The sequence below is a fragment of the Lolium rigidum genome, chromosome 3, assembly GCF_022539505.1.
Source record: "Lolium rigidum isolate FL_2022 chromosome 3, APGP_CSIRO_Lrig_0.1, whole genome shotgun sequence".
Taxonomy (NCBI): Eukaryota; Viridiplantae; Streptophyta; class Magnoliopsida; order Poales; family Poaceae; genus Lolium; species Lolium rigidum.
In genome coordinates, this window is record NC_061510.1 from 93,393,989 (window position 1) to 93,407,225 (window position 13,237).

Here is a 13,237-nt window from a genome sequence, read left to right on the forward strand (position 1 = left end):
CTTTGGCAGGCCCATTTGGGATGCCTATGTCAATAATGATCCTAAAGCTATTTTCATGAGAACGTATAGGAATTATTAAGACATAAATGTCCCACCATAGCAGTTAGTTCATTGGTCCCCGACATAAACCACTCTAATGCAACTCAAAGTACTGGAAAACGGTTTCTATTATTTCATCCCTTCCAACCCAGATTATTACATCAAAGTGTAGCCATATGAGCCCATATAGATGAAGTAATATTCAATCGACATTCGCATAAAACCTTCTTAGAACCACATAAAAGATAAAGACTTGAACAAATACTCATTGCATGTTACAGGGAAATCATAGCCAATTCATCATATGCCCTCAGGACATGGAGATCTACTCACAAGTGACAAAAATGGTATGGATCAGAGGCATATGGATTACAACTTAATCTGAAAATATAATCTCTCCACCAAATAAAAAGAAGTTGCCAATCACAATCATGCAAATAACACTTCAACGATATCCGGGGTTCAATCAATCAGAAACTATGAGGAGGATGAAGGGATCTCGGAGATGGAGATGGTGATGATGATGGTGTTGATGGAGATGTTGATGTAGAGGCCTGCCCCTACGCCAACGAGGAGTGGTGATGACGATGACGTCGATTCCTCCTCACCGAAGGCTCTGGTGTTGTAGGATCTACCCTCTCCAGGAGTAGGAGAGGACTTTCACCTCCGCCGCCATCTCTGTAAATCTCGGGAAAATTATGGCATATGTTTTTTTGCGCGACGGAGGCATTGTCAAAAGGAGGGGTCAAGACTGTGCTCAAGGCCCTAATGGGCCCAGGTGGCGCGCCCAACGAAGGGGGGCACCACCTGGCCTCTTTTTGCCCTCGTAGCTCCCATCTCGTACTACTTTGGCCAATTGTCTTTCTTTTGAATGAAAAACTGATCAGGCATTTTTCATTTAATTTTTAGGTGTCCAGAAGATCCCTGAAACAGCAAAATACGAAAATGAAGGTTTTATGCCTCCCAGAAATTAAATAGCAATGAAAGAAATTTTGTAAAAACTTCCATAAATCAACTAAAAAGACATAAATAATGGCGATCATGACAAATATTATTCAAAACTAATCATATAAGTATCTATATTGATGATGTAAAATGCATGTATCACTACTTGATTTTTTCTTTCGATGTCAGCTTATTTAAATAATAAATGTTTCATTTCTTAGATTTTTTTGACCCATGATTTATAGCTACTTGACTTTTTTTTTCTTTCAATGCCCTGTCGTCTTGTTAACGTTAAGGATGTTGCTGCAAGACAGGTCCCACATATGAGCCTCTCTGTACAAAACTTTGGAATAAACGGTCTTCATATGTAGTCTGGTGTAACCACAACGACATGGATTGCAATGAAAAATGTTTGTGCTCACCTCACCAACCATCTTGTCCCCTGCATCGTAGGATCTCCTGACTCTGTTTCTCCATTTCTTCTTTGGAATTGGGGGTTCTAGTTGGGAATGAACTTCGATCTAATAAACTTTTTTTATTTGATTAATTTTGATCCCTAATTTATGGCTACTTGGTTTTCCTCTGGATCCCCTGCCGTTTTTGTAACGTTGGTGAAGCTGCTGCAAGATGTGTCCTAATGTCAGCCTCCCTGTACAATAAACTATTCTTTCTTGGATTATTTTTTACCAATGGTTTCTTAGTATTTGCTTTTTTCTTTTGATTGATTCCCTGCCGCTTTGTTAACATTGAGGACGCTGCTGGCAGATGGGTTCTCTGGACAATAACGTTTATTTACTTGGATTAATTTTTACCAATGTTTTTTTAGCTAGTTGATTTTTTCTTTCGAACCCCTGTCACCTGGTTAAGGTTGAGTACGCTATTGCAAATGGATCCCATATGTCAGCCCCTTTGTATAATAACGTTTCATTTCTTAGATTATTTTCGATCCCTTATTTCTGTCTAGTTGACTTTTTCTTTCGATCCCTTCCCCGTCTTTGTAAGTTGTGTAAGTTGAGGACGTTGTTGGCAGATGGGTCCCCAATGTCAGACTCTCTGAACAATAAACTTTTCTTCATGGATTTATTTTTTTACCCGTGATTTTCGGCTACTTGATTTTTTTAGTTTTTGTGTAGAATAGAGATGCTCTCAATAGATCTAGGATTTTGCTTTTTAGTCAGTATTTTAGATATATATTTTCTGAATAGAGAGGGGCTCAAGATATTAGGTATTTCTCTCCTTTTTATTAGCAAACTGTACATCAGCCCCATTGAATGAGGTAAGTGATTGTAGTGTAAGTTGATGTAATTGAATGGAAAAAATAATCTTAATAAACTGAATTCTCTATTTGTTAACTGTAATGGAATAATATTTCTTAGCACTAATGTGGTGATTAACTTTTCTGCCGTGAAAACATACACTGAATGCGCCATAACTTATCTGAGCATGACACTAAATCATTCGCCATCTATTAATGTACCAATGCGTTTCAGTCGTTGTGCCGCGTACGAGAAGGCACAATGTGCCACACAAAAAGAGTGTCGGGTATGTAATTTCCAAGACACATTCATGTGTGGTAGCTTCTTTTTCGATGCTAGCTCGGGCGCTGCGATTACGGGTGTGGCACAACATTTAGAACGCCACGCTCTCGTGTTATTTTGTAGTGATATTGTATTGATTGCACTAACCAACTCAACTAATAATCTGAATTGATGGAAATAGTGACATGCTATTTTAACAATTGAATTTGTCGAGGTATAATTTTTTGTTCTTTTCTTAATGTTTTTTTATCTAATGTAATTTATTTAGTTGGTCAATAAAATAGACCATACTCATTCAAAAAAAAATAGACCATTTATCAAATCGTCTGCTAGAAAAATATAATAATCTCTTATGATTCGTGGCGCACCAGTCGGCAACGACCCTAAAAACAATATTTTTTTATCAAGGGGCCCTGTTAAACATCTGACCAAACAATTTAACACATGTGCACTCCCTAGTTGCCGGTACATAGCTTGAGCGAACTCTTCTCTTCCCATTGCTTACTGATACCAAGGGGCAAGTGCACGTCGGCACTACTTAGCATGCAGGTTCGTGCTACCTACTTGGAGATAACTAGGACTAGTTCAAGTCATGGATACAGATCGACGCAGCCACATCTAAGCATCCAGTTGTTGAGTTCAGAGGATAACGTTAGACCGGACGGTGTGCCACGCCGACACGGCGCGTATGACAGGGATTAGCGTCGGATAAAATCATAGAAAAATTCAGATCTGCCCCTGGGAATTTGAACGCGAACTGGTAAAAGAAACAGATGATGCTGCACATGGTCATGCACCTCCCAGCTGTACGGTACTCAAGGAAAACAAGCATTTCCAGGATCCTTCATCTCGCTTATGCGTGAAACAGGTCAGACAATGGTACTAGCATTAAGGATCGGTGCAGTGCACGCAAGTATATATCCATCACCACCTTTTATTTTTTCCCTTATCCTTATGTCACCTCATTTTCCTATGGATCGAAATACGTGACCTCATACAACAAGGAATGCATATTTAAACGCAGCAAATAAATCCTCCTAGCTCCCCTAGCTTTGCGATAGTCAGTAATGGAGGGAAGAAATTGAGCTTATCTGAAAGTCAAATGAGTTTCACACTTCCATTTGCCTTCAGCGAACAGAATTCAGTAGTGGAGTTCAGAAAGTTCATGCCCCGAATGGAACGTAATCTCACACTGCATTAGATTATTCAGATCGACTGGGATTCGCGGAACCAACTTGGTTACCTCCTCGAGCGAATGGCTTGGTTTACTACCCTCCCTCCATGCTTCACGGTGTAGTATCCTGATGGCTCGTCGAAATCTTGAGAAAGATCTTATCACAAAAGCTATCAGCCAGTAACTGGACGATCAGAGCGATCGACGAAAAGGACCGATAGTAGACAAACAAAAGAAAAGAAAGTAAGAGGAATGAACGGAGAGGATCGACGAGCACTTGTCAAAGTAATCAATGAATACTAAATTTGGTTGACTTGGGATTGCAGCGCAAGTTCCTTGCTTTTAGACTGAATCCTCTAGTATTATTCTGAACTGGATGTTGCTCCCAGATCTGACTTCTGTATTGCTTTTTTAAAATATCAAGCAGTAGTACTACATGTTAAGCAGATAACAGATTGTTATGGTGCATAGTTTTCACAAGGGGCAATCGGTTGTCGTCCCTATCCATCCATCTCATGCACGCGTCTACAACTGCAACGCACGACGCTAGCTAGCTAAGCCAGTACTCGATCAAACGTTGACACACCTAATCTGGTCTTATAATTTTATACGGAGTATGACATATTGAGCTGATCGCCAAGTCGGCGTGTATACTGTATTTTTGTGGGTTATCTTGAGGTTGGATAGCAGCTGGAACAAATCATGCACATAGGTGGTCAGATTATCTGTAATGATAATGCTAGTGACAGAGGATTTCATAATCAATATACTGTAGTAATAATAACCTAACTAGCGACTTGGCCATGTAGATGATAACCAGGTGGGTAAATCCCATTTTTAAATGATGGAGTGTATTGTGAATTCAATAGTTTTATGGTAAATATACTTCATCGATCAGGTTAATGCGCGAGCTACACCTCCTACTATGTTTCAGTTCTAAAGAAAATTATATACTAGTATTTATAACTGAGTCCCCATGGTTACTATTTTTTGCGGGTCCCCGTGGTTATTATTTGAATTTGCCCATGGAATGTGAATATGTTTATCAGTGACACGCGCTCATTGATCTCCAGTGTCGCTTGTACAAAATTAACAGGCGCACGACTCCATCAACTAGTACGGCAAGGCCAAGGCTTCATTTTGCATGACAGTAGATTATGATTATCCAGTTTCTATAACAAATTAAAACTTTTTATATAGTTTTTTACTACCGTGATGACCAAGTTTCCACAACAGATTATAAAGTAAGGTTGTTCAAAAATAGATTATAAAGTAAGGTCAGCAATCAAGGTACTATATTCTCAAGTTGACAACCATATTAGCTTTTTTTTCCTCGAACCATACGCCGAGTTTGATTTGAGATTTGTGGCATTATAGATGCATGATATATCTATGTATTTAATCTGCCATTCTGTTACCTGCAAAAAAAATGTGATGGTGTTATTTTCCACAACGTTTAGGGCTGGACTTTGATGCACCTAGTAGTCATGGAAACTTGGGAAGGCCCAAATTTGCAGGCACATAGTTTATTGGTATATTTAAGGTAAAAGCCTATTTGTTTCTTAGTTTTTTTTGTTGTGTGCATCCGTACTATCATTAGGGTATTGCGTTGTTGCAGAGGCTAGGTGCATTTGGTATCTCCCGATATTAATATATTCCCTTTATAAAAAAATTAAGGCAAAAGCCTATTATTTCAAGATTACATATTTTTTTGTAGCAGGGAAATAAAATAAAATCCAATAACCTTCACATAAACCAATTTGGATAATTGCCACTACATAAACAAATCAATGCAAGGAAAATAGGGGTCACTGTGGTGCATGTATGTGAAGCTACAGAGAAAATGTCATCCATCTATACCGTTCCTTGAAATGAACCCCAATTTATCATGAATTGTAGCAAGCAGGTTTGAGAAATTCCATTCTTATTCACGATAAACCGTTTCATCCACTAACCGTTTTTTATTCAGTATAATTTAATGGGAGTTTTGGAAGATTTAATTTGTAGAAATCCTCCATTTGTAGGTAGTTTGATTTGTATGATCGGATCCATAGGAAATCGTAATATTTCTTTGCACATTACTGTAGAGAAAAAAAATGCATCGTGTCACATTATATTTAACTTTTTTGGATCTAAAAAAACATTATATTTAATTTATTTGTTATTTCCTTGTGATGCATCAAATACTCCCTCACCTAGTGTCTTCAGTTTTATATGGTTCAAATCGTACCCTCCAACGTTTTCATGTTCATGTGCTTTAGAAATCATGTTATTATCTCCTCCCATTCAAGAACCCTGTCGCCGAATCGCCAAAGGGGCCAACAACTAAAAAATTTGAGAAGAAATGTGACTTTTTTTCTAAAAAAAAAACCACTATAGATCCCGGCCCATCCCATTCAAGATCATCCCATGTTAAGGACAGGTCTTAACTGCCTAGTCCAAGCGTTTTATTCCCTAGACCACAAACCGCAATCCCTTTCTGGGCCACAACTACGCGGCAGTTTATTCACCCAGTACATCTGAACTCATTTTGTGCGCGCCATGAACTTTGGTGGTGATTTCCAGCTCCCGCGCGCGTTAACCACAAGCTCCCCCGACTCCGGAAGTCCGCAACGCAACCAGCGACGTTATCACCAACCCGGGTGTGTGGTCAGGTCACCATAGACCTAACCATGGTTAGTAGCTCCGAGAGCCCTTTATAAGCCTCCCCGGGCTCGACCCATCTGCCCACATCTCCCTCACTAGCTCGTGCCATCGTCTCCACCGCCACCCCTACTGCGCACGTACCCTTGTTCTCATCTCGTGCGTGTCACCTCTGTCTTCCCCTGATTGATTCCATTCGCAAGCAATTTGCGCCAATGGTGGTAGGATCGCTAATGTGATTGCTGTTTTCTTCTTTGGGGTGACAGGGGGAGGAGAAGGCGGCCATGGCGACCCCGAACGGCTTGGCGAGGATCGACACCAACGGCGGGGCGGCGAAGAAGAAGCACGAGAACGGGATCTGCCACGACGACAGCTCGGCGCCGGTGCGGGCGCAGAACATCGACGAGCTGCACTCCATGCAGCGGAAGCGCTCCGCCCCCACCACGCCCATCAAGCAGGCCGACGGCGCCGCCGTCTCGCCCTTCGCCGCCGCCATCTCCGAGGAGGGCCGCCGCACGCAGCAGCTGCAGTCCATCAGGTTCGCTAATCTTCTCGCCTCCGTATTATGCTTCTAATTCTGGTTTTGCCGGTGCTCTGCTAGAAGCGATCGGTCATTGGGGAACCATGGAATGCAAAGGTTCAAATTACCCTGCTAAGAAGCAAAATAAAATTACCCTGCTATGAAGCAAAACAAAACTAACATAAAAAATACTCTGCTTGACGACGCTTTGCTGTGTTCTGAAAGAATGAATGAACAAAGAACAGAAGATGATACTTCCTCGGCTTTGACCGCCACGTGGACGACGGCCATCTCACTGCTCGGTCCTACTCCAACCTCTGCATTTTGGCCCATAAACTAACGAGGAACACATAGTAATGTTTTTCTTCTTTGTTGAATCTTAAATTTCACCAACCTTGGTGCACGTTCAAATCTACTTTTAACTGAAGATGTAAATAAAATCCAAAGAAAAACACAAAAGTGCAGGGAGCAAGTGCAGAAAAGTTGGGTGGTGCTGACGATCGATCAGCTTGGAATTGTACACTAGTCACTAGGTCGTTTTCCAACCAAAAGCGGCGTCATCGAAATAAAGCCCGCACCACCTCTTTTGGGTATGGTTGCGCGTATTCACGTGACCTCTCTTGCGTTGCGTGCATCCAAGTGCCAAGATGACGGACACTCAAATTTTGTTTTCTTCTTATCGCACCGCATAAAAGTATCCACACCCACCCATCTACGCCGCCAGTTGCAGTTGCAGCACCCTGAATGATCAACTCGCACTGCAGAAGATCGTTCCTTGATTCCCTCATGCAACTGCTCATCGAGATTTCATTTTAGTGGAGTACATCTCAGTAAGATCGACCTCAAAAATCAACGTGGAGTAGAACCGTACAAGTGAAGTAGCTGTAATTTTGTTTGGAGTTCTGAATGTTTTTCTAACCTGCAAATTAACTGACGCTGATGGGATACGCAGCGCGTCCTTGGCTTCGCTGACCCGTGAGACCGGGCCCAAGGTCGTGAGGGGCGACCCGGCAAGGAAGGGCGAGGCCGCCGTCAAGGTCGCGCCGGTGGCCGCAGCGCCGGCGCCGAAGCCGCATCATCACCACCACCACCATGTCGCCCCCACCATCAGCGTCAGCGACAGCTCCCTCAAGTTCACTCATGTCCTCTACAACCTCTCGCCTGCCGGTACGCGGAGCTTCCATGCCTAGTAAATTTGTTCAGACATCGTGTGTTCTGATGATCGCATGCCAAAAACAGAGCTGTACGAGCAGGCGATCAAGTACGAGAAGGGGTCGTTCATCACGGACAGCGGAGCGCTGGCGACGCTCTCCGGCGCCAAGACCGGCCGGTCGCCAAGGGACAAGCGCATCGTCAAGGACGAGGCGGTGGCGAAGGAGCTCTGGTGGGGCAAGTGAGTACCACTACCATCCCTCGCTGGCCCATGCCTGTCAACATGTGCCTCTGCTTCTTGTTCTTCTTCAGCTAACTGAACTCTCTCTTCTGAATTCTGATTGCAGGGGCTCGCCGAACATCGAGATGGACGAGCACACCTTCCTGACCAACAGGGAGAGGGCGGTGGACTACCTCAACTCGCTGGACAAGGTGTTCGTGAACGACCAGTTCCTCAACTGGGACCCGGAGAACCGCATCAAGGTGCGCATCATCTCCGCCAGGGCCTACCACTCGCTCTTCATGCACAACATGTGCATCCGCCCCACGGAGGAGGAGCTGGAGGAGTTCGGCACCCCGGACTTCACCATCTACAACGCCGGCAAGTTCCCCTGCAACCGATACACGCACTACATGACCTCCTCCACCAGCGTCGACATCAACCTCGGCAGGAGGGAGATGGTCATCCTGGGAACGCAGTACGCCGGCGAGATGAAGAAGGGACTCTTCGGCGTCATGCACTACCTCATGCCCAAGAGGCGTATCCTCTCCCTCCACTCCGGCTGCAACATGGGGCGGGACGGCGACGTCGCACTCTTCTTTGGACTGTCAGGTACCATAGCGTCATCCATGGATTATGCATCCGGCCGCAACAAAACCTGCCGTGACGTTCGCCTTGCTCAACGGCTGAGCTTGCTTATCCATATACATAAATGATGCACACGCATCTCTAAGTAAATTGTGATAATGTGTTCTTACAGCTTTACTGTATATATTTTCTGATTTTGGAACTTTGGAAAATTTTCACGACAGGTACTGGTAAAACGACACTGTCGACTGATCACAACAGGCTTCTGATCGGCGACGACGAGCACTGCTGGAGTGACAATGGTGTATCCAACATCGAGGGCGGCTGCTACGCCAAGTGCATAGACCTCTCCCGGGAGAAAGAACCTGATATTTGGAACGCCATCAAGTTCGGAACAGGTAGCAGCCTGAACCCTCTTCTATGTTCTTTCTCTGAACAATTTAACTGTGCACATCATGATTCCCTGGCTTACACTCGGTTGAAATACTCTGCTTGCAGTGCTGGAGAACGTCGTCTTCGACGAGCACACCCGTGAAGTCGATTACACTGACAAATCTGTCACAGGTAGAGTACTGATTAGGAATCAGCACAGCAAAAATCATAGAACTGGCAGCAAATTAAGATGGTAATAACATCGCAACCGGCTTGATCATGTTGCAGAGAACACCCGTGCCGCTTACCCCATCGAGTACATCCCCAACGCGAAGATACCGTGTGTCGGGCCACACCCCAAGAACGTCATCCTCCTGGCGTGCGACGCCTTCGGCGTGCTCCCGCCCGTCAGCAAGCTGAACCTGGCACAGACCATGTACCACTTCATTAGCGGCTACACAGCTCTGGTAAGATCGCAATTCAGATGTGTAAAAATCATTCAAAGTTTGGTTTGTTCCTTAGGGATGTGAATCTGATATTGTCATCTTAACTGCAGGTTGCCGGTACAGAAGACGGCATCAAGGAGCCACAGGCGACCTTCTCCGCTTGCTTCGGCGCGGCGTTCATCATGCTCCATCCAACCAAGTATGCCGCCATGCTCGCCGAGAAGATGCAGACGTATGGCGCCACCGGGTGGCTCGTCAACACCGGCTGGTCCGGCGGAAGGTACTGTCCCTAACCAAGTTGCAGTCAGTTTGCAATTTGCAAGTTCCAAGGTCCAGCCACCATGATCATACATATGAACTTACTCTGCGTTTGTCACAGGTATGGCGTTGGCAACCGGATCAAGCTGGCATACACCAGGAAGATCATCGACGCCATCCACTCTGGCGAGCTCCTCACGGCCAACTACCAGAAGACCGAGGTCTTCGGCCTGGAGATCCCCACTGCGATCGAGGGCGTGCCGTCTGAAATCCTCGACCCGACTAACACCGTAAGCTCTCTTCACCATTGACCAATCCATCCGTCAGCCATTTTCATTTTCTCCGCCATATAACTTGCTCACAAATGGTTTTCTCGCGCGGGTGCAGTGGACGGACAAGGCCGCGTACAAGGAGACGCTCCTGAAGCTGGCTGGCCTGTTCGGGAAAAACTTCGAGGTGTTCGCCAGCTACAAGATCGGGGAGGACAGCACCCTCACTGAGGAGATCCTTGCTGCTGGACCCAAAGTCTGATTTTCACACGGAGCAGAAATGAACGCGATGCGATGGAATACGTTCAGAATAAAGCTGTGGTGTGTGTGTGCCGATGATGATGACGAAAATTGGGGCCCATGTGCTAGTAGAGTTGGCTCCATATATCTTATTCTATATATATTTCCATGCGTCATGTTTAGTTATGTCACATCTTGGTCCCTGTTTTGCCTATGTACAGATGTACTATGCTCTCAAAATTGGACTCTGAAAGTTCTAATATGATAATATGACCTATGTTCTCGTTTGTTAGCGCATCATCATACCTCATATTGTTCTACTTGGAAACATGTCTCCTCTATACATCGTTTTTGCTAATTTCAAATGTCCTAAATTTTTTTTTTTTGAGAGAGAGAGCATTGGACCCGTCAAAGAAAAAAAAAGGTTTGTGCTCGTGTTTACGGTGTCTGAGTGCACTCGATAGAAATTTAAGTATATAATAACATGAATTTTCCAAAGTTTCAATGAAATTCCGAATTTACTAGAAAAAGGGCGCGTTTCGTGAGAGGATGCTCAGCTTCGCTTCGCGCGCTGACAAGTGGCGCAGCCTGGTGCGTTTAAAGCCTCCCGCGGATCATCCCCAGCTCGACACGTGGCGGACGCGGAGTAGGCCGCGGGTTGGCTTTTCTCTTTTTTCCGTAGATTCGAATACGAAAACTGAAATATCTTGCAAACCGAGTATCCAAATAAAGTTTCGTTTTCATGGCTATGCTAGTCGTGTCGAGATCTACAAAACTAGATCTCATCTTGATAAGTTTGGACGAACTTTTTTTTGCACTGCCATGGGTCGCTTTTGCACTACACCGTGCAGTGCACCGCTGTGTACTGCTTTATTGTACTATGTTGCACTGCACCGTCGTGCACTGCTTTGTTGTACCATATTGCACTGCCTTGGATCCCTTTGCACGATGAGGTATCCTGGTAGTGCATCGCCCGTGCATTTTCCTTTTTGTACACGCTGCACTGCCTTGAATCGTTTTTGCACCGCGCGGTGTTCTGGCAGTGAGTTCTTTCTATACCTGAGATCTGAGATCTGTATGTGAGTTGATCAAAAAAAATCTCAGAGTTGAGTCTACCAGTATGGCATCATCTTCTCTGGGCTATGTTAGCATTCCTTAGTGCTAGGTGATTTTTGATGGCACTAACTATGTGGAGTTTGCTGCCTGTATGCGCATCCACATGCGTGGTCTTCGCCTTTGGGGTGTTCTTACCAACGAGGTCTCATGTCCGCCACGCCCCATTGCTCTCGTGCCTCCTACCCCGCCGCTTGTGCCACATGCCATTGTTGATGATGTTACCCAGGCTGCTCAGGATGCAGCCAAGACTGCCGAGGCTGCTGCTGATGATGCATATGAGCAGCGGGTACTTGCTTATTCAGAGGCTCTTGCTCCCTATAGTGATAATCTGGCTGCTTTTACTCAGTGGCGTGATAAGGATGCCAGAGCTGCTACCGTTCTCTCTCAGAGTGTTCAGCCACAGTTTTCTTCTGAGTTTATGAGTCTTGCTACTATTGCTGAGATGTGGTCTCACTTTCGTTAGCGCTATCAGCCTTCTGGGGATTCTCTCTATGTATCGATGTTGCGTCAGGAGCATGATCTTCAGCAGGGTGACTCTACTATTGATGACTTCTACACCTAGAGTGATGCAATTTGGCGCTAGCTTGACTCTCTCCGTAGTGTTATCTGTGGTACTTGCCAGTGTTGCCGGACTGTGCATTCTGATGTGGAGTTTCATAGGATCCATGAGTTCCTGTCTCGGGTCCGCCCCGGAGTTTGAGCCCCCGAGTGCTCAGTTGTTTTCTCAGGGCTGTGTCCCTATCTCATGGGTGTTGACTGAGCTCCGAGTTGAGGAGACTCGTCTCTGTGGTGCTGGCCTGCTTGGGGTCCCCTATGTCCTTGCTGCCCGGGCTCCCACTGCACCAGCGCCCACTCTCTTCAGTGCTCCTCCGCTCTTGCCCACGCCACCTAGTCGTGGAGTTCAGCCTTTCCGTGGCCGTGGGCGCCCACGTTCTGGTCAGCCGTGTGGATATTGCCACATGCACGGGCACCTCGAGACTGATTGCTTCGAGAAGCGGCTGGATTTGCGCAATGGCGCGCTCACCGCATCTACTGGTCCTCGTGCTCCCTCTTCGGTGGTCTCCACCACCGACTTCATCGACCAGGACATTGTGAGGCTTAGGCGCCTCCTTGCCTCCTCTAGCTCTTCTTCGACGGGCACTGCTGCCTCTGTGGCTGATACTTCTACACAGTCGGGTACATCTTCGTGGGTTCTGGATTTGGGAGCTTCCTTTCACATGTCCCCTGATTCTTCCGCTCTCTCTTCTCTTCAACCTCTTCCTCTCCATGTTAATGTTCTTACTGCCGATGGCACTTCTCTTTCTGTTGTTAGTCGTGGCACTCTTTCTACTTCCTACTTTGTTGTTCATGATGTTTCTCATGTTCCCGTCTTACCATGAACTTGTTTTCCGCTGCTCAGCTTACTGATTCTGGTTGTCCGGTCATTCTTCATGTTCATTCTTGTTCTGTCTAGGATGCTCACACTCGGGCACTGGTTGGGCTGGTCCTCGGTGCCATGACTCCCAGGGCCTTTGGGAGCTTGATTGGCTTCATGTTCCCTCTACTACCACTACACCGCCTGATCCACGTGTACTTGTTCTTTCCACTGTCGCCTCTTTTTAGCAGTGGCGTCATTGTCTTGGTCACCTTTGTGGTTCTTGCTTGTCATCCTTACTTCATCGAGGTCTTCTGAGAGCCTATCTCAGGAAATGTCTCGCTTCAGGGTGTCAGGGTTGTA

General features: G+C 45.5%; 1 protein-coding gene across 1 annotated transcript; it reads left to right on the forward strand.

The window, feature by feature from the left end:
- The first annotated feature begins 6,427 nt into the window (after positions 1 to 6,427).
- On the forward strand, positions 6,428 to 10,704 carry LOC124697596 (phosphoenolpyruvate carboxykinase (ATP)-like). Its single transcript, XM_047230162.1, has 11 exons — positions 6,428 to 6,498; positions 6,606 to 6,877; positions 7,812 to 8,026; positions 8,099 to 8,252; positions 8,359 to 8,843; positions 9,044 to 9,217; positions 9,318 to 9,383; positions 9,480 to 9,658; positions 9,748 to 9,917; positions 10,017 to 10,185; positions 10,283 to 10,704. Exons 2-11 carry the CDS (start codon positions 6,624 to 6,626, stop codon positions 10,424 to 10,426), a joined length of 2,010 nt encoding a protein of 669 aa, XP_047086118.1. The 5' UTR covers positions 6,428 to 6,498; positions 6,606 to 6,623; the 3' UTR covers positions 10,427 to 10,704.
- The last annotated feature ends 2,533 nt before the right edge of the window (positions 10,705 to 13,237 follow it).